Source organism: Protopterus annectens, chromosome 2.part0, assembly GCF_019279795.1.
Source record: "Protopterus annectens isolate FY-2018-M chromosome 2.part0, PAN1.0, whole genome shotgun sequence".
NCBI lineage: Eukaryota > Metazoa > Chordata > Ceratodontiformes > Protopteridae > Protopterus > Protopterus annectens.
In genome coordinates this window covers 921,831,279-921,857,792 of record NC_056728.1, presented here as the reverse complement: position 1 = coordinate 921,857,792, position 26,514 = coordinate 921,831,279, and the positions used below count along the sequence as shown (strand labels likewise).

The 26,514-nt window shown below is 44.4% G+C and overlaps 1 protein-coding gene across 1 annotated transcript in view; it reads left to right on the top strand.

Moving 5' to 3' along the window:
* The window catches only part of CCNG2 (cyclin G2), a 542,514-nt gene that overhangs the window by 178,693 nt on the left and 337,307 nt on the right, over positions 1–26,514 (top strand). The window contains exons 5-6 of the mRNA XM_044061167.1: positions 5,826–5,919; positions 6,000–6,098. Of these exons, the coding sequence (XP_043917102.1) occupies positions 5,826–5,919; positions 6,000–6,098 (193 nt within the window). The remainder of the gene's footprint in view (positions 1–5,825; positions 5,920–5,999; positions 6,099–26,514) is intronic.

Below are 26,514 nucleotides of genomic sequence, written 5' to 3'. Positions count from 1 at the left end.
TTTTACACCTCCACCTCGTACCTCTGCCCAACTGCTTGTACCCCTAGGAAGAAAACTCTCCTTCCATGCAAGCAACTGGGCCTCTTATTACTAATGACCGATGGGTCCTCAACGTAGTGTCCCAGGGATACAAATTTTATTTTCACACTCTGCCAACCCAGAAGGGTTCCCAGATCACCCTCCAAACCATTGGGCAGATGCCAAAAAGCAAGTCCTTTCCCTGCTCTCCATGAGGACAATACAGCATGTTCCTGCAGACCAGATAGGCCAAGGTTTCTATTCCAGACTCTTCCAGCAGCTTCTTCATATGCTTTCCAAGGATGCTTGGTTGGCCACCCTAGACCTAAAATAGGCCTACCTACACATTCCAATCAGGCAATCTTGAAGGAAATATCTACGTTTCAGGGCAGGATCTATGCACTTTCAGTTCTCTGCACTTCCCTTTGGCTTATCCACTGCTCCCAGAGTGTTCACAAAATACCTGGTTCCAGCCATTGCTTTTTGCAGACTAAGAAATATTCAAATCTTCCCCTACTTGGACGATTGCCTGATTTCAGGCAGACAGTCAGGAAAAGCTGTTAACAGCACCTGATGTTTGTAAAGGACCTACTGAACTCCCTGGGGTATACTATCAACGAAAAGAAATCAAAACTAGTCCCCACACACAAAATTGTATTCTTGGGAGCAAGCCTGGACACAGCATCTCAGATGGCATTCCTTACTCCAGAAAAACAAGCCTACCTGACAGGCTACTTCTCTCAACTAGCCACCAGAACCCAGTTATCTGCAAGGAAAATCCTACAAGCTCTGGGGTTCATGGCATCCTGCATTTTACTCATTCCATATGCCAGACTGCATATGAGGAAACTGCAATGGTACCTAAAATGCCTTTGGTGTCTACACTCTCAAGACCTGGAAACTATCATACCAATGATACCTTGTCTAAGGTAAGATTTGCTTTGGTGGCCAGCAGCATGCAACCACAACAAGGGACTTCCCTTCTCACAACCCCATGCTGCCCAGACCATCACCACAGACTCATCAGACTATGCCTGGGGTGCACACCTGGATGGCAGGTGCATTCAGGGCCATTGGAGCCTAAATCAAATACATCTGCACATCAACCAAAAAGAGATGCTAGCTGTTCTGCATGCCCTGACAGCTTTCAGACCCTTTACTCTCTCCGGGGCCTCTACTGATCAAAACAGACAACACCACAGTGATGTGGTATATCAACAAGCAGGGAGGGACTCACTCTTATCCCTTCAACTACAACTGTTAGTTTAGGGAGCCTGGCAGGAATTGTGCTATCTGGCTGACACCGTAAGCAGAAACCTGCTACACCCACAAAAGTGGCAGACAGACCACAGAACCTTCACTCTTGTAACCCAGAAATGGGGCACCCCTCCCACTTTAATCAGCTCAGCAAATTCTGCACCAGGGAACCTCACAGCAAGGCCTGGAAAGTGGATAGTCTATCCTTCCTGTGGGTAAACCTCTCGGTCTATGCATTTCCCCCTCTACCACTCATTTCAAGGGTGCTGCTCAGAATAAGGGAGGAAAAGCCGAGGGCAGCCCTGATTGCCCCAGACTGGCCACACCAGCACTGGTACCCACTGCCCCAGACTGGCCACACCAGCACTGGTACCCACTGCCCCAGACTGGCCACACCAGCACTGGTACCCACTGCCCCAGACTGGCCACACCAGCACTGGTACCCACTGCTGCGCAGCCTGTCACCCCTGGCACCATTGCACCTACCTCAGATCCCAACACTCCTGACCCAGAGGAATGGAAAATTCATGCATCCCACAGTTGCAGACCCTCAACATGGCAGCTTGGCTTTATCCCCTGACCTCTCCTCAAGCTGCCAGCCTAAGTAAACAAGTCCTAAATGTTATACGTGAGGCCAGATGCTCTAGCACTAGAAAATCCTATGCTGACAAGTGGAAAAGGTTTTGCACCTGGCTCCAGGCTAAGGGAGCCAGAACGGCACAGTCCTCCCTACCTCTCATCCTGGATTTACCTAACAGACCTACTGCACAGAGGTCTATCCTTCTCTTCCATTAAAATTCATGCCTCTGCCATCTCTGCTTATTACAGCACAGAGCCACCTCTCTTCTCACACCCTCTCATGAAAGAGTTCCTAAAAGGGGCTAATAACTTAAGGCCACCCAGAAGAGCTCCTACCCCAGCTTGGGACCTTAACTTTGTGTTGGAAAAGCTCACCCTACCCCCCCTTTGAACCTGCATCTTCAGCAGAGTTAAAATTTCTCTCTTGGAAGACAGCCTTGCTGATGGCCATCACTTCAGCTAGAAGAGTATCAGAGCTACAAGCACTCATGGCTTTAGAGCCCTTCATCATTTTCCATGCTGACAGGATCTCGCTCAGGACTAACCCATCCTCATGCCTAAAGTGGTATCCAGTGTGGCTGTCAACCAAACCATTCATTTGCCCACCTTTTTTCTATCCCACAAAACAAGGGGGAAAGGATTCTGCACTCTCTAGATGTGCTCAGACAGCTCAGATTCTATCTGGATAGGACTAAATCTTTTAGAAAATCTGATCAATTGCTGGTCAGCTACGCAGCAGGGGCAGAGGGCAAGGTCATATCCAAACAAACTATCTCTAAATGGATAGCACACTGCATCCATTTCTGCTACAAACAGCATGGGAAACCGCTCCAAAGGGGGTCAGGACACATTCCACCAGGGCAACCTCCACCTCTGCAGCTTTTCTCAGAGGGGTCCCCACCAGGGATATCCTGGAGGCTGCAACATGAACATCTGTTCATACCTTCACCAAGCATTACCACCTGCCTATCTTCTCCAAATCCAGGGCAGGCTTGGCCACCGCAGTCTTGCAGGGCATCCTAGCCAGCCACCAGTTTTCCTGACTGCCTCCACCCTTTTTTTTCAGCTTTGAGAATCAACCCAAATGTGATGACTGCAACAGAGAAACACGTAGAACATAGTACAGTTGTGTACACTTATCATAAATGTAGATGTTTGAGTGTATTCACTGTTGCATTCCTGGTTTCCCTCCCTCCATCCCTCTTGTCTCTCTCTTTGTTCCTCTGTCCTTACAGGGAATTTTTGGTGTTTACTTTCTACTGGTGGTGGTCTTCCACCATAACCTAGCTCCCTATTTGGGGGACTCCTGACTGGGCAAGAAAAACCTGATGTAATGGTGTCGGCTGCCTGTTTTTATACCACTGACAGTCTGATGTCAGTCTTGGAGCAACAGCAACTGATGCAGAAATACTAAGCCTCTGGTATTTGGGCTGACTGAGGGCTACCCCTGGCAGGATAACCCAGATGTGATGACTGCAACAGTGAATACACTCAAACATCTACATTTATGGCAAGTGTACACAACTGTGCTTTTCTGCTCCCACCATAACTACAGTCCCCTCCACAGCATTCTTCAGAAGGGTTGGTACAATGTCAGCAGTGACTACTTTTGCTCTCATTCCACACCTTTTTTTGAAAGTATTGTTGACTTAAGTGTTGCCTCCAAGTGCTGCATTCAAGGACGGAGCAGGGTCGAGGTCTGATTTTTCTAGATGCACAGTCCGGGCTAGCCACCTGTTTGACTGCTCTGGCAGTCATCTCCTTAATACTGCAGTTTTGAATAGTATGTTGAACATAGTATTAGGAGCTTGCAATAATTGTAGATGTAAGATGCATTAACTGCTGTAGTCCTTGTTTGCTATCCAAATACCTTCTGTCATATTGGTGCCCTGGCCTTTGTGTGGGTGCCCTACACTACCTTTTTCCAACTGTTCATCTCTTCTCCTTACCAAGCCCATCCTTTCTTTTTGAACTTGCATTAATCTTGGAGAGTGATGGGTGATTGTAACTGTATAGTGAGTGTTTATGTAAATATTGTGACGTATGTGTAATATACACGTGTATACATCTAAAATATGTATGTGTATGTAGTGAACGTGTGTATGTATATATATGTATGTATATGTATGTATGTATGTATGTGTGTGTATATATATATATATATATATATATGTGTGTGTGTATATATATATATATATATATATATGTGTGTGTGTGCGCGTGTTTTATTTTCCTTGGGTTTCTCCAAGTTTATGAAATGACCATTGTAACTTCGGCTGAATTTAAACCAGGGAGGAAGCCACCTTGCATACCCCTTTCTGTTAGGAAGAGATTAACATGATTAAATACAAAAGGTCACTGCTTCTTTTTTTTATCTGAAGCTATGCAACTTGTGGAGTTAAAAGGTGGGGTATGTAGGGTGGCTTGCCCCATTTTAAACACAAAAAAAAAGAAAAAAAAAACAGAGGTTTTATCTGGCTGAAGTTGGTGTGTGTGTACACGTCATATAATGTGTGCATGTGTGTATACACGTCATATAATGCGTGTGTGTGCACGTCATATGCGTGTGTGTGCACGTCATATAATGCGTGTGTGTGCACGTCATATAATGCGTGTGTGTGCACGTCATATAATGCGTGTGTGTGTGCACGTCATATAATGCGTGTGTGTGTGCACGTCATATAATGCATGTGTGCACGTCATATAATGCGTGTGTGCACGTCATATAATGCGTGTGTGTGTGTGTGCACATCATATAATGCGTGTGTGTGTGTGTGTGTGTGCACGTCATATAATGCGTGTGCACGTCATATAATGCGTGTGTACGTCCTATAATGCGTGTGTGTTTGTGTACGTCCTATAATGTGTGTGTGTGTGTGTGTGTGTGTGTGTGTGTGTGCACGTCCTATAATGTGTGTGTGTGCACGTCCTATAATGTGTGTGTGCACGTCCTATAATGCGTGTGTGTGCACGTCCTATAATGCGCGTGTGTGTGTGTGTGTGTGTGTGTGCACGTCCTATAATGTGTGTGTACATGTCCTATAATGCGTGTGTGTGTACACGCATGTGTGTACACGTCCTATAATGCGTGTGTGCGTACACGTCCTATAATGCATGTGTGCATGCATGTTTATAACATATATAAAACGTGTGTGTGTGTGATGTAATATGTAGCTGGTACCGAGAGGTCCATCCTATGTAACAGCAGGACCAATGCTGGCAAGTGAGGATAATTGCACTGGAAACTAACTACGACCCTACACTTATTCTCTAATGCATTATGAAAGAGTAGGTTTGCCCTCCTCAGTCAGGTGTGGCCTGTGATCTAGACAGACATAAAGCTTCACCTCTTCCTTAAAATTTACGTGCTTGTCAAAAGAAAATACTTGGCTCTTATCCTGCATAATTGCATGCGAATCAGAACCCAGTGAAGCTAATCTGTTCTGATGACGGGTCACTACAAGTGTCACATTTGATAGATTGCTATTTGGTTCTGCCTTTTTTTGTACTGGACATACTCTGCATGTTTTAATGAGTGGCAGTTGGCTTAGAGGATTAAGGAGCTTGTTAATGAGCTGTTTTCTTGTTGCCCAGTGCTGCAAGGTTAGATTCCCTTAGCCTCCAGACACCGTTTCCATGCGGAGTCTGAAAAAGGTCCATGGAGATCCATGCCCTACCCCGAAAAATAAATTCAAATAAAATGTCTAATGTGTAGACATCAAGATCATACATCAGAAGACTTTGATCTGTGAAAGATTCTTTGAGTATGTAAGCTTTGGCTAGGTCATTTGGGCTGCAAGGGTGAAGTCTGTGTTGCAGTCCAGTAGGAAATTGCAAGCAAAATACTGCAGAAATTCAGTATTTATTGTATGGATTTATTTGTTGCCATGTTGGTTGCTGGCTGAAATGTCCTTCTGTTTACATGCGTTACGCATCTAATTTTTTCTCATTAAATCTTGTGTTTTCCACAGTAATAGGAAAGACGTTTTTGGTTTTCTCAGTCTTGACAAGCTGGAAGCGCAGCTTAAAGCTTGCAGCTGCCGTCTAATGTTTTCTAAAGCTAAAGTAAGTGAAACTTGTTTATGTATATATGTATGTACATGCTAATAAAAATGCATCTGGTAAGCATTTTTTTCTTTTTACAGCCATCTGTTTTGGCTTTGTCTCTTCTGATACTAGAGATGGAGGCCTTAAAGCTGATTGAACTGGTAGAAGTAGCACTTAGAGTTCAACACTACTCAAAGGTAATGTGTTGCATTTTTATGTAGTAGTTGCATTGCTTGCATATGATTGTACTCCTACAAATTTAGCAGCAAAAAGGTCTAGAAAAAATAGAACTTCCAGCAGTATGTGAAATAGCTTATTTTTATTTATTTTTTTTAACAGAGCTTTGCTTGTTTGAATACTGTAGATAGGCTTTTTTAGTATTTAAAACTGAGGGGCTACTTTTTCCAGGTGCCTAAAATGGCTACAGTAATTACTTCAGGGTGTACTCAAGTTGTATTGTAGTATGAATTTGCAGAGTATGTTTTAACATTTGTAAACGGGAGGTGTAAAGGGTATAGAGAATTGTTGAAAAAGACTTGGTGATGCTTTATTTAGTTGGTTTATGCTGACCTGGGTAGTCTCACTAGTGCTTTAGGTTCATAGGTTTATACTAGGCTATCTGCCCTAAGGCATTTATAAGCCTAGCCCAAAGTTTTGTGGCTTACGCCACCCCTTATATGAAAAAATACTGTGCCCATTAGTTTGTTGTGCCTCTGTCCAGCAGTGACACAGAGATGATTCCCGGGGTAAACCTACGATCTCCCATCCACAGGTCAAGATTTCTCTTGAACAGAGCCAGCGAGGTGCTCTGCCTCACATGGACCGGGATTTTATTCCACAGCATAGGGAGTCTCTGAGTGATAAATCTATCGCTCCAGCACGTCCTATTTATATCCGTGCTAAGGTTTAAGTCACTTGCTCTAGTGGTTTTGGTGGATTTGGATTTTTTGAGGTGGAGCATGTCCATTAATTCCGGGTTTGACATGGCCTTGTATGTCAGGCACATGTCACCTCTGAGCAGACGGTATGCGACTGAATAGAGCTGGAGTTTCTTCAATCTGGCAGCATATGACAGATTTTGGAGTCCCTTTATCCTTTTGGTGAGGAACTTTTGGGGTCTCTCCAATTGCTGCAGATGTCGGGTGAGATACATCCCGAATGGGGCATTGTACTCGATCATTGGTCTGATAAGTGAAGAGTACAGGGGAACAATGACCTCACTAGATCTGGATGTGAATCCCTTCATGATCAGGTGGGCAATGTAGAAGGTCTTTCTAACCACTTTAGCAACGTGAGTGTCAAAAGAAAGGCCATGATCTATTTTCCAGGGAAGGTCTGAGGTTGTGTTAAGGGCCATGCATCTTTAATAAGTTTCTGTGACACTGCATCAAAATGAGACTTTTTTTAGTAATGTCTCCTTGGATGGCACACTAGGTAGGCAATACACTCCTTAAAGCTACTGCATATCACATCAGGAGTCTTAACACTGTAATTGTGTGCAATTACTGAACTTTTGCTGCTTTCTGTATCATTTTGGTAGTGTACTGGTGCTCAAGCTTTAAAAAAAGAATTTGGAATGCTCCAGTAAGATGACTGGTTAGGAGATGTTTTGTAGTTCTTTTAAGTTGTGGGACTATTCTTGAGTAGGCAAGTAAGCTCACTTGACCGGGTCTTGCCAAAAGAAGCATCTGATGTTGTAAATCTTCGTTCATTCTTTACTGTTAAGACTTCGGTTCCATCTTCAGAACCGACACAGCCGGTACCAAGCTCACACCAGCCAAAAACTTTCAGCTAAGACCTACCCAAAATGCCCCTCTCATAATCTCTTCAGATCTCGTTTTCCCTGTTCCTGGTCAGACGTGCCAAGCCTTCTGTCCAGCTAAGTGTAGCTTTTTTGTGTTATTTCTAGTTTTTAGTGTTTATTAGCCAGTTTTCTCGTCTAAGGTTGTTTCTCGTTTCTACTGTCTTCATTTCCTGACTAAACCCTACCCACTACTTTTGGTAGTTCTTTCGTATCATTATTGGTACTTCTCCCTCTCCCCTACCGTAGTAGGCCCTTCTCTTACCTTTTGGTATTTCTTAGTACCATTGTTGGTACTCCTTTCCTAACTGCAAAAAAAAAAAATGCTTTCTCTCGCTGTCTTTTCTCTCGTTTTGTAGATATTGTTTTGTTGTGTGGTAGTACTAGTGTGTTATAATGTCAGATAAGGCCAAGCTTGGTTTCAAGCAGTGTGATAAGTGCGGGTGTAAGATGCCCAACTCTGACAGTCACGTCCGGTGTGTTTATTGTTTGGGCGTTGACCACATTAACATTTCTTGTGACATTTGTTCTAGCTTCAACAACCGTACGTTGGCTGAGCACAAGAGCAAGCTTATTCTAAAGGGTATGATGAAATCACCCTTCGCAGAGGCTCTTTCCGGGACGGAGGTCTCACCATCTCCTAAGCATAAGGACGTCAAAATGCATAAGGAGAAACGGAGTCTTTCAGTTCTGACATTCCCCATCCTCCTCGGAACCAAGCTGACACCGGGCTTCTCCTGCTCTGTTGGCGCAGACAGCTTCAGCACCAGGGTCCCTGTCTTCTCCCTCAGTGCCATCCTTAATTCTGACTCAGACTCCTACGACTGTACCAGCTTTGGCACCATCCCCCTCAGTGCCGACCGTGTTTATGACACAGGCTCCGACCACTGTACCTTCATCGGCACCATCCCCGGCCACGGTGCCGATGTCTTACACAGCTCCACTGATAATGACACCTTTGGTTCTGAAGATAGAGCACCTTCCCAGAACCAGGTATTCTCCCTCTTACGACCCCATTTTTGGGACAACAATTTAGTCCATTTCTTGAGAGACCAGAATCTCCATCGGCAGCTTCCTTCATATCCACCAGGAGTCTTTTGGAACAAGATGTAGTGAGGGTTTTGGACCAGCTTTTGGCAGCTAGAGGATTACCCATCCTGACTAGGTCTTCCCTCCCTCTTGGAATGGAAGCTCTCATGGCATATTCACCTGTCTATCCTCCTCTGACCTCCTCCCAGATCTCTGAGACCTTGGTACCGATGGCCATCCCGGTGCAGTCTCTCTGCGCCGACAGCGGAGGCTTCCATGTCGGCACCGATTTACTCTTGGTGCAACAGCTCCGTTGGAACTGGCGCACTCTTGGAGCAGTGATTCGGCTATCAGCACCATGGCACCTAGTTAGTCACCGATTTTTGTGGCACCATCTACGGCCATGGCCCTCCCGGCAGCTGCCGGTCCTCTTGGCACTACTTACCTGGTGCCTGGAGGTGGGCTCCTTTGGGCAGGTTGTGACCCCAGTTTCGAGGTCGTCCTTCTCAGCTCCGGCCTCTCATCCCTCCTCAGGCGGGCCTGCTTTCCAGGTGATGGAGAGGCTGCTTGCTTCAACAGGCTCGCAGTTAGCACCACTGGCATCAGATTGAGAACCCTCCCTCTAACATGCAGCTGTCCCAACCTACTACTCTGGGATCTCGAGCACGGGAGATGCAAGACCTTCCTTTGAAGGGGAACCTTTTCTCTGGAGTCCTCCTCAGAAGACCCCATTGAGGAGCCAGCCCTGAAGAAACTTTGCAAGAGGAAGCATCTTGATTCCCCTGAGGAATCTATCACCGAAGACTCCGATTACGATAAGGGAGAAGTGTCCCCACGGTCTCCCCTGGAAGAAGTCTCATTTGGTGACATTCTCGAGATCCTCAAGGAGAGAGGAGAGAGTGGAAGCCCTCCAACCCTTATTCGGGGGAATCTGTGTTCTTACAGGCTTTCCATGCTCGACCATTTACTTCCTGGGTGACCCCACCTGCGGATGAGCTCATTAGACTTATTGTGCAACGTACCTTGAAGGTCCCGTACAACATAGAGCCTGTCCCCCAGAGGCCAGATAAAATTTTGTCCACTCCGGAAGACCAACCCAACTGGCAGCAGCCACCAAGAGGGAACTGGCGAAAGGTAGTTCCACTGCTCATCTCCCAAATAGGGTGTCTTGGGCTATGGACAGACTGGGGAAGAGGACCTACACTTCAGCGACCTTTGCCATTCGGTTGCTGAATTACCTGGCACACTTTACTCGCCTCCAAAGAGACCTAATCTCAGAAATGTCTGCCTCTTTGGCTGGTGTACTGCCTGAGGATGTGCGTGATACTGTTGCCTCTCAGCTAGCTACCCTGGAATCCATCTCGCACTCCTCGATGCTCTTGATTTCTCACACTACCGAGGGGGCAGCTTGAGCAGCTGCATCGGACATAGTCATTAGATGGCATGCTTGGATGCGTTTGTGTGACTTCGCGGACTCTTTTAAATCTTCCTTTGTCAATGCGCCTGTTGACAAATCTTCCCTTTTTAGTCCCAAAGTAAGAGAAACACTATTACATAGTGAGCAGGATGGAAAGACCTTGTCTGCTGTGGACATGCGTGTTTCCACCCCCCTGAGATCCTACTCCAGGAATCAGAGGGGAGGAAAATCGTGGTTCAAGAAGTCCCAAGGATCTTTTCATGACATTCGTGATGAGCAGTCCTCCTGGGGCAGAGGGGGGCAACTCATCCGGAAGACATCCCTTTTGGGACAAAGGGAGTCTGTGCAACCAGGGTGCTAGAGGTTCCTTCTCTGGCCGATCTTTCCAGCGCTCATGAACAGCGGCCCGGTTGCTTTCCAATGGAATGCAATCGGGATCGTTTTTCTCTGCACCTACAGGCCTGGCAACTCATAACGGATGCGTGGGTGCAGAGAATAATATCCAGAAGCTATCGTATGCCATTCGACCTTACTACCAAACCTGTAAAACGAATCCCCAATGTTCCACCCGGTCAGAGGGAGGCTGCAGCCTTAGAAATCATAAAGCTGCTAAAGAGTCATCCAACCAGTCCCACCAGACCAAAGAGGATCTGGGTTTTACTCGAGGTTGTTTTTATTGCCAAAAAAGACAGGGGACTGGAGATCAATCCTGGATCTCAGCTTGCTAAACAAATTCATTAAACCCCAAAAATTCTGGATGGTCACGGTACAGTCCATTCTCCCTTTTCTGTGTGAGGACAACTGGATGTGCTCTATAGACCTCCAGGACGCGTATTGCCACGTATAGATGGACAAACGCTCCCGGAGATTTCTCCACTTCTGGCTAGGAGCCAGTCACTACCTGTTCAGAGTACTGCCCTATGATCTCTTGACAACCCCCCAGAGTGTTCACCAAATGTTTGGCAGTCGTAGTAGCTCATCTCCGACTACAAGGATTCCAGGTGTTTCCATATCTAGGTGATTGGCTCCTTACCACCATGATCAGGAATCTTCTCATTCTCATTCTCGCTTACACTCAAGGCCTTGCTCTTCGCCTATGTATCACGATCAACATGGACAAATCACACGTCTCCAACAAGAGCACTGGAATTCATTGGAACGATCTTCGATACAATGTCCTGTCAAGCTTCCCTTCCTCCTCACAGGCTTTCAAAAAATAAGAAACCAGATTCAAGTCCTCCTTCCACAGACATTTGTACCAGCATACCTTCTACTACAACTATTGGGCTCTATGGCAGCAACCATTACCTTAGTACCACTGGCGAGGTTGCACATGAGACTATTACAGTGGCTCCTTTCATCACAGTGATCTCTCTTAACCCACCCACTCGACCACATGATACGCTTTACAAACCTTTGCAAGAAAGAAATGCTCTGGTGGATGAAGCCAGAAACAAATTTTTGGCGTTGACCGTTCTGCCTTCCCCAGCCCAGGGCCACTGTGACCACAGATGCTTCCCTGTTAGGGTGGGGGGGTTTCCAGGGAAAGACTGTCCAAGGCACCTGGTCCCCCATGGAGGCCAATTTGCACGTATATTTCCTGGAATTGAGGGTAGTTCTCTTAGCGTTCCACACGTCCCTTCCTTCTGGGACCATTGCAGTTCAGTCAGACAACATGTCAGTCATCTGGTACATCAACAAACAAGGCAGAACCAGGTCTTATCCCCTGTGTCGGGAAGCCATGATAATTTGGCATTGGGCGATGGCTTCCAAACTTCTCATAGCAACGCACATTCCCGGGAGTTCCAATCTTATTGCAGACAATCTGAGCAGGAACATTTTGATGCCGTACGAGTGGTCCCGCAATCCGATAATAGGTCAAATCTTCCGCCACTGGGGAAGGCCTTGCTACGACCTGTTTGCCTCACCCCTAAACAACAAATGCAGAATCTACTTTGCCCTGATTCCCCCTCACGGGGTCACCAAGGGATGCTCTGATGCACGAATGACCCCCTTGGTCTACTGTATGCCTTTCCCCCCTTTTCCCCTCATTTCAAAATTTCTCCAGAAAGCTTAGAAGTTGAGAAGCGAAGTGATCCTCATTGCCCCTTATTGGGCCCCGTCAAGTCTGCTTCCCATTCCTATGGCCTCCCCTGATTCACAGCCCGTGGATCCTGTGTCAGTCCCAAGGACTGCTGTCTCATCCTCCGGGACTGATTCACCCCAATCTCCACAGTCTCAAGCTCACAGATTGGTTTCTCCTCTTCCGATGATTGCCAGGCTACCTGATATTTCACCCCCTGTTCGCGAGATCCTTCTGGCTTCACACAAACCTTCCACCAGAGCAATTTATTCCAGTACGTGGACTACATTCTCTAGATGGACCAAAGAACATAACGTAGACCCTTTTTCCATGCCTATTCAGAAGATCCTTCAATACCTCACTACTCTGTTGCACGCAGGAGCTTCAGCATCGACAATTACAGTGCATTTAGCAGCTATTGCAAACTTTCACAATGGAATTGACAATTCATCTGTCATGTCACACCGACTGTGCAAAACCTTCATGAAAGGAGTATTGCATGTTAAAGTTCCTGTCAAGCCTCCTATAGAGCCTTTGGACTTGACTTTGGTGATTCAGTTGTTAACAAGTCCTTCCTTCAAGCATTCTGATTCCTGTAATATCAAGTTTTTGTCTTGGAAAACTACTTCTGGTAGCCCTTACCTCAGCGAGAAGAGTATCTGAGTTCAGGCCTTGAGTGTCAAGAGACCTTAGTTGATTTTTCATAGGGAAAGAGTTTCTCTACGTACTGATCCCTCCTTTTGTCCAAGGTCCTTTCTGTTTTTTCCATTAACCAATCTAGTGACCTACCGGTTTTCTTTTTCCACCATTCAAATAGAGGAGAATACCTTTTGTATACCCTTGATGTTCAAAGGCAACTTTGTTTCTACTTGGACAGAACTAAATCTTTCAGAAAAACAGATCATTTGATGTTCGTGTTTCACTTCTGCAGTCATTACAATTGGGTTATCCTGCTGGCAGGCTACCCGCAGTAGGCCCGAGTTCCAAAGTCTAGGTACGGCGTTGGTTGGTGTCACCTCCTCCCTGATGTCAGTGCACCAGGGGTATAAAAGATGCAGCCGATGCCATTTTCTTCAGTCATTCTTGCCGCGCGGTGCCCGAAACAAAAGCAGTTCGCAAGTGCCGGTCGGCCGACTCCTGAGATTTTCAAATACGAATTTCAGATCCGAAGTTTTCATTAAAGCTAAGTACCCCGTCGGGGAAACTTTTTTTCTTGCTCCAGACCGATATCAGAAAAAGTTAATAATTGTATTTCTTGTGGGAAGCAAGTACCTCATAAGGATTTTCATTCTTACTGTATTCCTTGCGTAGGCCTTGACCACAACGTTGCTAGTTGTCGGTTTTGTGCTAGATTTAACCAACGCACTATTAAGCGTCGGTACGATTTTGCATTTCATTACTTTGGCAGAAGATTCAATTATGTAATGCCATCAGAACAGCCGACTACCGGTGTCTATAAAAAACTCAAAGAAAGGGACAGGCATCTGAGGTCCAAAACCGACGACTAGGCTTCCGCTAGGCTTGTCGCCGGTTCGCCTGTTCTCAGTGAGGTGCTTTTGCAGCCCCTGACGCCCGCTACCTCAGAGCCACAGGCCGCTTCTGACTCCCACGCGGAGCTGACTAAGCCGCTGGAAACTCAAGGTATTGGACACTCGGAAACTATTCCCTCAGATGGGTCTGGAGCCGCTGAGCAGGCATCAGCTTCTGAGGGTGTTTTCAGGCCTACACAGTTATATGTGAAACCAACTTCAGCTTCAAAGGCAAAGACTAAAGCAGCTCTAAAGACAAAGAAACAAGTACAGCATTCTCCTGGACAGGCCACCGTGCCTAAAAAACAGATGCTTAAAATGGCCAAAGACCTAATTATTTTGATCAGGGGGTTACCATCCTCCTCCTGTTAAGAGGCCTAGGCAAGAGATAGAATATGAATCTTCAGATCAGGTTTCCATTTCCTCTGATTCCTCTTCTGAACAGGAATATTCTCTTCCTCCCTATGAGGATTCTGATGCTGAAGAATCTATCCCTTCAGCCTCTCCTCCTGAGGATTATTCTTTTGGGGAGACCCTGCATACTATGAGGGAGCATTTCCACTGGGAGAGCCAAGATTACTCGGAATCCAAGAAAAGGCTCAGAGACTTCCTTTTATTACCTCAGCACAGGCCCCTTGCTATCCCTCCTGTTTTAGACATTGTAGATGATGTATTTTCAGAGTCCAGTCTGTCTCCTGACTCTTTACCACCAGCTCCTGTTAAGCCAGACAGATACTACAGGGTTCCTGATTCAAATAATTTTTTTTATAAAAACCCTGCTGCTGACCCAGAAGCTATCTCTCCAGTCCCAAAGGGGTCAAGGCTTCCACTGCAAAAAACCCTATCCCCTCTGATAGGGATTCAAGGGCCCTGGACAGATTGGAGAAAAAGATTTATACTTCTGCTACCTTGGCTGTAAGAGCTTTAAATTGCCAGTTTCATATGCTTAAATATCAGCAATGTCTTATGTCACTGCTTAAACAGAAAATGTTGACAAATTCAGAATGTGCAGAAAACAAAGAAATGCAGGATTTATTGCTTGCAGCTGAACAAGTGGGAAAGCATACTTTGCAGTGTGGTTTTGATTCTCTAGAGGCTTCCTGCAAGGGCCACTGTTACAGGTTCTGTCATTAGGAGGCATGCTTGGTTAAAAGAACAGAATCTGCCTGATCATGTTAAAGCAAAACTATTAGATGCTCCATTACAGCATGATACCTTGTTTGGTGTTAAAGAAAATGGAGGACAAAGCTAAATCTATGCAAACAGTCAAGGATTTCTTGCAGGTACAGCCTCCCAGATTTAGCAGAAACTGGCCTACAAAGAATTGGTCCTTTCCAGTGTCAGACAGGACACAAAGAGGCAGATCACGGCCCCAAGGCTCTTACAGGCCTAAACAATGGGGTGCTTCTACCTCCCAAAAGCGGAGAGGAAAAATCACAGCCATACAGGAAACAAGTCTTAATGACTTTCCCCTGCCAGCACCAAGCACTTATCTTCTGGCAGCCTCTTTAGGGGGAAAACTAGCACTTTTTTCACAAAATTGGCACATGATCACCCAGGACAAGTGGGTCTTAAATATCGTATCACAAGGCTGCAGGTTCCACTTTCATACCCTGCCAAGGCCAAACAGTATGCCAGACCTGTCGTGCAATCAATGGGCAGAGGCACAAAAACAAGTTTCATCCCTCATGGACATGAGAGCCATTCAGCTAGTACCACAGCAAGAGCAGGGACTAGGATTCTACTCAAGGCTATTCTTGGTGCCCAGAGAGGACAAAGCCTGGAGACCAATACTGGACCTGTCTATCCTAAACACATTCCTGGATATTCCAAAATTCAAACTGTTAACTCTGCAGCAGCTTCTGCCCATGCTGGGCAAGAAGGGCTTGACTTGTGACTTTAGACCTAAAAGAGGCATACCTGCATGTCCCAATCAGACAATCATGCAGAAGATACCTCAGATTTATAGCTGGCTCAATGCAGTACCAATTCTCTGCACTGCCTTTTGGCTTATCTACTGCGCCCAGGGTCTTCACAAAATGCCTGGCATCAGTAATTGCATTTTGCAGACAGAGGAATACAAATATATCCTTACTTGGACGATTGCTTTATTCAAGCAGAGAACAAGGACATTCTACTACAGCATCCGGCGTTTGTAAAAAGATTACTAACAGGTCTAGGGTACACAGTAAATGAAAAGAAATCAAAACTCGTACCCTCTCAAGAGATAATATTCCTGGGTGCAAGCTTAAATACAACTGCCCAGATGGTTTATCTCACGCCAGGCAAACACAGACAACTGACTACTTATTTCAAAATGTTGGCAACAAAGACCCAGTTATTTGCAAGAAAAATTCTGCAGGCTTTGGGCTTCATGGCATCCTGCATTCTGCTAATTCCATATGCAAGACTGCATATGAGGAAACTTCAGTGGTATCTAAAAAGTGTTTGGACTCAACATTGCCACAGCCTGGAAACAATAATTACCCTCATTCCCTGCCTGCAACAGGAGTTTCGATAGTGTGCAAAAGCCTGTCACCACAACACGGGACAGCCATTCACCTTACCCACAGCCAGGCAGACATTGACAACAGATGCATCACACTATGCCTGGGGGGCCCATATGGCAGGAAGATGTATTCAGGGCACATGGTCCACAAGTCAAATGCATCTACATATCAATCAAAAAGAGATGCTAGCTGTTCAGAATGCCCTGACAGCCTTCAAGGATCTACTTCATCCAAAACAACTACTGATAAAGACGGACAATACTACAGTCATGTGGTACATAAACAAGCAGGGAGGCACACATTCCTACCCCCTCTGCAGGCTAGCCATGAACTTGTGGGACACAGCATTCACTTACCAAGTTCATTTGCAAGCACAATTCCTGCCAGGAAGGACAAATACTCTGGCAGACGAACTAAGCAGAAACCTAATGGATCCCCACGAGTGGAAATTGGATCCACAAGTCTTCAGCATGATACCAAGGAATTGGGGATGCCCGGACATAGACCTATTTGCCTCTCCTCACAATTACCAACTACAGAGTTTCTGCACAAGGACCTATCACAAGCAAGCATGGAAAGTGGATGCTCTATCTTTCAGCTGTAAAATCCTAACAGTATATGCCTTTCCTCCTCTGCCTCTCCTTCCCAAGGTACTCCTCAAGGTCAGAGAAGAGAAACCAAAAATGATACTGATTGCCCCAGACTGGCCCCACCAGCACTGGTACCCAGTCCTAAAGAACTTGTCTCAATGCCCAGCTTGGACATTACCTTAAATTCCTCACTCATTGACCCAACAAGACAGTCAGATACTGCACAGCCAACTCGGGACCTTAAACCTGGCAGCATGGCAGATAATGTAGCCATTCAAGATGCATCTCTCTCTCTAAAGCAGTGATGGATGTTATTTTGGAGGCCAGGAGGCCTAGCACCAGAAAATCTTATGCAGAAAAATGGAAGAGATTCTGTGCTTGGAACCAGGCACAAGGTATTGACACGCTTGTTTCAAATATTCCTCAGATTTTGCAATACTTAACTGAAATGCTTGATAAAGGCCTTTCCTTTTCATCAGTTAAAATTCATGCCTCTGACATTTCAGCTCATTACAATACAGAACCACCTATTTTTTCTTATCCATTACTAAGGCAGTACCTCGGAGGGCTCAAAAACATAAGACCTCCAAGGAGAGCATCAATACCTGCATGAGACCTCAACTATGTCTTGGAAAAACTCACACTGCCTCCGTTTGAGCCAGCCTCTGCAGCTGATATAAAATTTTTATCCTGGAAAACAGCTCTGCTTCTAACAATAACCTCCGCTAGACGAGTCTCAGAATTACAGGCACTCATGGCTGTGGAACCTTTTATTATTTTCCATCCTGACAGGGTTTCTCTGAGGACAAACCCTACATTTATGCCTAATGTAGTGTCCAGTGTGGCCCTTAACCAAGCCATTCATTTGCCTACCTTTTATCCAAACCCACAGAGTAAGGGTGAGAGAATTCTGCATTCTTTGGACATTCATAGTCAGCTACGCTTCTACTTGGACAGAACCAAAGCTTTCAGAAAGACTGAACAACTTCTAGTGGCATATGCTGCAGGAGCTAGTAGCATATGCTGCAGGAGCACAAGGAAAACCTATCTCAAAGCAGACTATTTCAAAGTGGATAGGCCACTGCATTCATTTCTGCTATTCACAGCATGGCAAATCAGTGTCTAAGGGCATTAGGCCACATTCAACCAGAGCAACAGCCACTTCAGCAGCCTTCCTCAGAGGAGTACCAACCAAAGACATCTTAGAGGCTGCAACTTGGAGTTCAGTGCATACTTTTACGAAGCACTATCACTTACCTCTCTACTCTAAATCCAGGGCAGGCTTTGCCACTGCAGTTCTGCAGGGCTTGATAGCCTCTCATAACCCTATTTAGCACCAGCCTCCCAACCTTAGCTTTGGGATTCAATCCAATTGTAATGACTGCAACAGTGAAACACGATGAGCATAGTACAGTTGTGTACCTACCATAAATGTAGATGTTAGAGTGTATTCACTGTTGCAGTCCAGGTTACCCTCCCACTATCCCCCTTTTCCTTTGCTGGGACTCATCTGTACTTCTCTATTCTATACAACCTATGTGGTGTATTTGCTTGTAGATGAAGGAAAAGTTGTTTTTTGTGCATGCATGCTTATTGCAATAATTCAGCCTACCATTTTAGGGGCACCTGACATCTGGGGCAAGAAGAACTGAAGAAAATGGCATTGGCTGCATCTTTTATACCCCTGGCGCACTGACGTCAGGGAGGAGGCGACAGCAACTGACGCTGGACCTAGACTTTGGAACATGGGCCGACCTGTGGGTAGCCTGCCAGCAGGATAACCCAATTGTAATGACTGCAACTGTGAATACACTCGTAACTTCTGCATTTATGGTAGGTACACAACTGTACTTTTGTGGCCTTTGCAGGATCCAGAATGGGTAGGCCTGTTTCCAAAATGACTATCTTCTTGGCTCAGAAACCCCATTACTTTTATCTACCATCAAAACAGTGTCCTTGCCTTTCAGAATAAAGGCTCACTCTACTAGATTGATAGCTACCTAAGTGGCCTTTCATTCCAGAGCCTCTATGGATGATATCTGTGCAGCAGCCACTTGGGCAAGACCACATACCTTTATCACTCATTACAAATTGGATTTAGCCTACAGGGGACGAGCATCCTTTGGTTCTATGGTGCTCAGGAAATGTCCTTCCTTAGGGCCACTCGGGACTCGAGTAGCTGAGGACTTGGTCCTAACAGTAAGTAAGGAATGAATGAAGATTTACAACATCAGTTAAAGAAGTTGTCTTGCCATGCCATAATGTTCTATCTGTGTTGTAGATCTTCATTCATTCAATACTTCCCTCCCTCTGCCTGGACACCTGGTGGACTTTAGAATCTCCTTATTAGTTAAGGTATCTGCTCAGACAGAGCCTCCTGCTGTCACTATTACTGTTTCTATACTATCAGGGCGGGCAAACTCGAGCTAGAGACTGAGCGGGGCATTGTGGATAGGTCTTAGCTGAGAGTTTTTGGCTGGCGCGAGCTTGGTACCAGCCGTGTCGGTTCCGAGGACAGAACCGAAGTCCTAACAGTAATGAATGAATGAAGATCTACAACACAGATGCAACGTTTATGGCAAGACGTTTTTTCATAGTCTGTTTAACCCTGAGTGCTATATATATTTTTTTTAATTGAAAGAGTAAGTATGTCATGGTAGCTTTTCTTTTGCAAAGGGGGGGGGGGGGAGTGCTGTACTTCTAAAGTTTCTCTTTTGGCATGCCTTAACCAGCCTAAACTCCAACTTATTTTTTCATTTAGCTAATTAATTAGCAGGTTAGGGTCAGTGGACCATATTACTGAATTTCTTTAATGATTATATGAACTGATGTCAGTACTATGTGTTTTAAGTGCATGTTTGTGTTATATAATCACACGCATGCATTACATTTTACATGCATGCATTACATTTTATGTACGTGTATGCAATTATACCCATGTATGTAATTTTGGATACATGTATGTGTACACACAATGTATTGCACATAATGTATATGTGTGTGCATGTGTTTTTGTACATATACATACACACACTTGTGTACATGCATATACATAAATACATATGTATTTTTTGTGTACATGTAAGTTTTACTTGTACAAAAGTACTGTAGCATCGCAGTAGATTTTTGAATGAACTGCAGTAGCATTAGCTCTATGGCTTGTATTCTGCCAAGGGTATAGCAGCCGGCCAGACTTCCAAAGCTTCAGGGTATGTTCCAGGTGCCCAAACTGTCTGCAGCTTGAGCTGAGCTGACTTAAGACAGTTTTGGCACAAAACCCTTCAGAGCTTTCCTGCAAAGAGAGAAAGAGGCTGAGCCCTGAATGAACAAAGCTAGGAATAACAAAAATATAAGTCCTCAGCCCGGTATAAAAATCACACCAAAAAAAAAACAAGGGGGAGGGAGTGGCTTACTGCAGCAGTGAACATTCGAACATCTACTATTATGACAAGTTTACTTGCACAACTGTACTATGTTCATATTAATCACTGCTGCAGTAGCCTCATTTATTTGGACAGATTATCGTAGCTTACTACATTGGGGAGGTGGAAGGAAAGGTGTCTAGGAGCTCCTGGAGACTGGCCTTAGTAAACCCTGATCTTGACTGATAGATGGAATAAAGCTTGTAGTGCTTTTCAAAAAGTCATAGATGAAGCCAAGCCCCTGATTGAGTGCACCTTGACAGTGCTTGGAGTAGCTTTGCTATGGTGAGTATAGCAAAAAGTAATACTGTTAGACAACCATTTGGAAATAGTCTCTCTTGACGCAGGTTATCCCTTCTTTTTACCGTCACAAGAAATGAGCAATTGATTGAAGATCTGGAAGATTTAGTTTTGTCAGTATATAGTACCTGTGTTTTCTGTGGCCATCCAAGGTATGGAGTCTTGTTTCTCCCTCATTTTTAAGTTCAGGAAAGAAAACTTTTCAGTTTGGCTTAAAGTAAACTCTTGATACCACTTTAGGCATGAAAGAAGGATTAGTTCTCAAAGAAACAGTGTCCCTCTTGAAAATGAGAAAGCGTTGACTCAACGTGAGAGCTTGCAACTCTGATACCCTTCTTGAAGAGGTCAGAGCATTCAGTAAAATTGTTTTCCATGTTAACCTCAAGTCAACCCGGTTAGATGGTTCAAATGGAGCAAGTGTTAGCTTCTCTAACAAATTAAGATCCAAGGAGGGAGCACTAGTTTTCTTGGAGGCCTCTTATGCAAAACCCCTTTCAAAAACATTTTGACATGAACATGCTTTGCAAGAGGAGTATCCATGAGCTGACATGGTGAAATGGCTGATAAAATGAATCTTGATGGTGGATTAAGAAAGCCATAGAATAGTAACTCTCACAGATAAATATAGAACTGGAGAACAACTAGCCCTGAATAGGTGCTGGTTATGTTGTCATCAACTAGAAATCCTTTTCCATTTGCGGATATGATTTTCTAGTAATAGGCTTTCTTGCCTCCATTAGTGCCTGCTGCACGTCCTCAGTAAACAGATACCTGAATGGAATTGAGATCCAGTCATCCAGGTTGTGAGTAGATCCAGTCTTTGAGGAAGCTTATGGTAATTGCTCCTGCTGATTTCCAAAAGAAGGGAGGACCACAGTTGCCAGGGCTAGATGGGAGTCACCACAGTGATATGAGGGGGTTCTTTCTAAATCTTCATAAGTACCCTGGGTATTAGTGGGAAAGCATCTAGAGCATTCCTGTCCAAGGAAAAGAGAAAATGGATCTGTCTTCCAGGCCTTCTTGCATGGAGCCCTGGAACAAAGTCTTGCCATTTTATGTTCAGTAGGCAAATGGGTCTACTTGAGGAACTCCCCAGAAGTGGATCAAATCTTGGAAAACCCACAGTCTAGTTTCCTTTCATGAGCATCTGCACTGGTCCTGCTCAGTTTCTCCCACACAGTTTTGCTCTGACGGAATGTGGGATGCCTGTACATTGAGATTATGCTGTGAAATTTTATCCCAAGCTAACCTGGCTAGTCTGCAAAAGGGTTACAGCCTGACTCCCTCCTTGCTTGTTGATGTACCACATAATTATGGTATTGTCTGTAACCACTTGAAAAAGTTGTGGAGACTGTTCAGAGTTGAGTGCCTTGAACAGAGCCAGCATCATCTTGATACTTATATGCTTGTGTCTGTCCTTGGTGCCCCTTGCTTTTTTATCCTTCCTAGAACTGCTTCCCAAGAAAAGTACAAAGCGTATGTGGTGTCTCCGTGCTTTGGAGCAGGGAGGTAGAAGGGGAGACCTGGATTTAAGGATATCTGTTGTATCCAGCACTGGAATTTGAAAAGATAAAGGGTGCTGATGCTGGGACTAAAGCGATTTCAGATAAGTCTGTATTATTCTCATGTGTAGTCTTGCCAAGGGTATTCTAAATATCATAGATGCCGTGAGACCCAAAATCATGAGGTACTCCCTTGCAGTGACAGAACTTTGAGTGGAAAACCTTGGAAATGGCTCAAGCTAAAGATCAAGCTGTTTGAACTGATGTCTGACCTCCAAGAAATACAGTGCTATGTGAGTGAGCCAAGAAGGTCTTTGGAATGTTCTCTTGTAATACCAGCTTGTGTAAAAGATGTCTCACCAAAGAGAGAGACTCCAAACACTTTGAAAGTGATTCTGCAAAGATATGCAAGTCATGTGGATACCCTGTAGCCTGCAATGAAATTAAGCTAGACACTTTGTGCACACTCTTCATGCAGTGGATAGTCCAAAGTGTAAGGCAGAGAACTGGTGTGATCCAGACGCACGCAACCGTAAGAAATGTCTGCAGTCTGGATGACTACAGATGCAATGATTACTTTCAAATTTGGTGATGTTCTTTGTGTTTCACTGTTGCAGTCATTACATTTGGGTAATCTGCTGGCAGGTTGCCCTCAGTTGGCCTGAATAACAAAGTCTTGGGTCCTGTGTCAGTTGCTGTCTCCTCTTCCATGATGTCAGGTTGTCAGGGGTATAAAACATGCAGCCGATGCCAACTTATTCAGTCTTTCTTGCCGCGCGGTACCTGAAGCAGAAGCAGTTCGCAAGTGCCAGTTGGCCGACTCCTGAAATTTTCGCATTCGAGTTTCAGAACCGAAGTCTTCAAACTAAAGCGAAGTACCCCATTGGGGAAACTTTTTCTTGCTCCTTATCGATGTCAGTAAAAGTTAATAATTGCATTACTTGTGGGAAGCAAGTACCTCATAAGGATTTTCATTTGTACTGTATTCCTTGCCTAGGCCCAGATCATAACGAGCCTTGCTGTCGGTTTTGTGCTAGATTTAACCAACGCACTATTAAGCGTCTGTATAGTTTTGCTTCTAAATATTTTGGATCAAGATTTAATTATCCTGAAATGTCGTTGGTTAGCAGTCCACCTACTGGAGTTCACAAAAAACGCAAAGAAAAAGAGACAGACCGTCGAGGTCCAAAACCGACGAAGCTACTCCTAAGTCAGTCGCCGGTTCGCTGGTACTCAGTGAGGTGCTTTCGCAGCCCCTGATACCCGCTACTTTTAAGTTGCAGGCCTGTACAGAGACCCATTCAGAGTCCGGTATACCGTGAGATTCTCGGTGTTGAACCAGCGAATGTCTCTCAATTGGATGGGTCTGGAGCTGCTGAACAGGCACCGTCTTCTGAGGGTGTTTGCAGGCCTCAACATTTTTATATTAAACTGACGCCAGCCTCCAAAACAAGGTAAAAAAACATCTTCTATGTCTAAATGACGCGTGAACCACGTGCACAGGCCCCAATGCCCCCCCTCCCCCACTAAGTGGCCTAGGCAAGGCACTGATTATGAATCTTCAGATCAGGTTTCCATTTCTTCTGATTCCTCTTCTGATCAGGAATTTTCTATTCCACCCTTGAGGATTCTGATGTAGAGGAATCCATCCCATCTGCATCTCCTCCTGAGGATTACTCTTTTGGAGAGACTTTACATACTTTAAGGGAACATTTTCACTGGGAGAGTCACGACTTCTCTGAACCAAAAAAGAGGCTTAGGGATTTCCTTCTTCCTCAGCATAGGCCTTTGACTACTCCTGTATTAGACATTGTTGATGTGTTTTCGGAATCAAGCATGGCTCCTGATTCCCTACCTCCGGCTCCTAGTAAGCCAGACAGATATCACAGGGTTCCTGACTCCCACAAATTTCTATTCAGAAATCCTGCTGCTGATCCAAAGACCATTTCTCAGGGTCCCAAGGGTGTAAAGGTCTCTACAGCCAAAAGTCCTACCCCCTCTGATAGTGATTCCAGGGCGCTGGATAGATGGGGAAAGAAGGTTTATACATCTGCTACCTTGGCAATCCGAGCCTTAAACTGCCAGTTTCATATGCTTAAATATAAACAGCATGTTATGGGTTGACTGAAACTGAAAATTATGTTGATTTGTGATTGTGTGGAAAATAGAGTTACAGGAATTATTGCTTTCAGTAGGACAGGTTGGAAAGCATACTTTGCAATGTGGTTTTGATTCCTTGGAGGCCTCTTGCAGGGCCGCAGTTACTGGATCTGTGATTAGAAGGCATGCCTGGCTCAAGGAGCAAAATCTGCCTGATCATGTTAAAGCTAAATTGTTGGATGCCCCCTTGCAGCATGATACTCGTTTGGTAATAAGGCAGAAGAGGTTTTAAAGAAAATGGAAGACAAAGCTAAATCTATGCAAGCTGTAAAAGATTTCTTACAAGTGCAGCCACTCAGGTTTAGTAGGCACTGGCCTACTAAAAATTGGTCCTTTCTTGTGTCCAACAGAGCCACTCAAGGCAAATCCAGGCGCTCAAAAGGCTCCAGATACCAATCTCAGGGTTCTTACAGATCAAAGCAATGGGGTGCCTCCACCTCCAAATCTGAAGGAAACAAAGCACAACCCTATAGTAAGCAGTCTCAGTGACTTTCCTCTATCATCACCAAGCACTTATTTTTTGGCAGCCCCCTTGGGGGGAAAACTAGCACTTCATGCTCAAAATGGCAGTTAATTACCCAGGACTAGTGTGTATTGAACATAGTATCCCAGGGGTACAGATTTCATTTCCATACTTTGCCAATTCCAAACGGATGGCCAGATCTGCCACAGAATTAGTGGGCAACGGCTCAGAAACAAGTCATGTCCCTCATGGATAATGGGGGCTATTCAGCCAGTACCAGAAAAGGAAAAAGGACAAGGTTTTTATTCAAGACTTTTCCTGGTACCCAGAAAAGACAATTCTTGGCGTCCAATACTGGACTTATCGATTTTGAACACGTTCCTGGATATTCCAAAATTCAAAATGCTGACTTTACAACAGCTACTGCCTATGCTGGGCAGGAACACTTGGTTAGTGACTCTAGACTTAAGAGGCATACCTGCATATCCCAATAAGCTGGATCACCAAAATGGATGCACAATAAATGAAATCAGAATATAAAAAGTAACAAACTTCTTTAATAAGCCGTGGTGATGTGACAAACATTAAGCGCTTTCATCCACTACATGTGTACTTCTTCAGAATGCCATTTTACACAATATACAATGTATTTTAAAACTTTTTGGCGCCAAACTCCATACACTCCTTCTAAATAAAAACATATATACTTAGTAAGTCTGTTTGTCCTAAACTTATATAATCTAAAAACATACTTAAAATGTCCAATTGTCTTGTTTATTGCTACCTAATCCTTATATCTATATGTCTTACAATATATACTTGTATAAAATATACCTATGTATAAATGTACCTAAGATGTTATAAATAAATATGAATTTGTGTAAATTTTAACACACTATGTAAATTCCTAATGTGGATGTTGTGCACCACTATAGAATGATATTGTGCGTCATTGTGTACTTATTGTGTACTCTATTAAACCTATATTAGAACTGCGTTAGTATAATTTATTATTGCACATTTTAAGTATGTTTTTAGATTATATAAGTTTAGGACAAACAGCCTTACTAAGTATATATGTTTTTATTTAGAAGGAGTGTTACTTTAAATTACAAATGGTAACAAGGTGGAGTTTGGCGCCAAAAAGTTTTTAAATACATTGTATATTGTGTAAAATGGCATTCTGAAGAAGTCCACATGTAGTGGATGAAAGTGCTTAATTTTGTCACATCACCACGGCTTATTAAAGAAGTTTGTTAATTTTTATATTCGGATTTAATTTATTGTGCATCCGTTTTGGTGATCCAGCTCACTCAGCTGTTGTTTTCTGTTGTCGTTTGCTGGCAGTTCTAATTATATTGTAGCCAGCTAATTTATAGAATTTTTGAATACATCGAATTATATTGTAGCCATGGATGTAACTAATGAAACACCGAATACAAATGGAGACCATGATGAACTATTAAAACTTCATTCGGAAGTGCATATTTTGAAAAACGAGATTGCCAGGATGAGAGAGATGTTGCTACAGCCAGAAAAAACTGTATTACGCAGATCTGGTACGGTATTAACGACTGGAGTGGAACCCAGTGATGCCATTCTGGAAATACCGAATGGCCGGGGAACAGGACATGTACGGATCAATGAGAGATCTACACCGGAGGTTTATAAGAAGGATGAAGGGCTGAATACGAGCAACACTTCTGATAAGGACTACACTTTTGATTTCTCGCTATTTAAAACGAGCAAGGAAAGTGTACGGACAGGCGCTAAACCTAAGCACCCGATGGAAGTAAAAACTTATTCC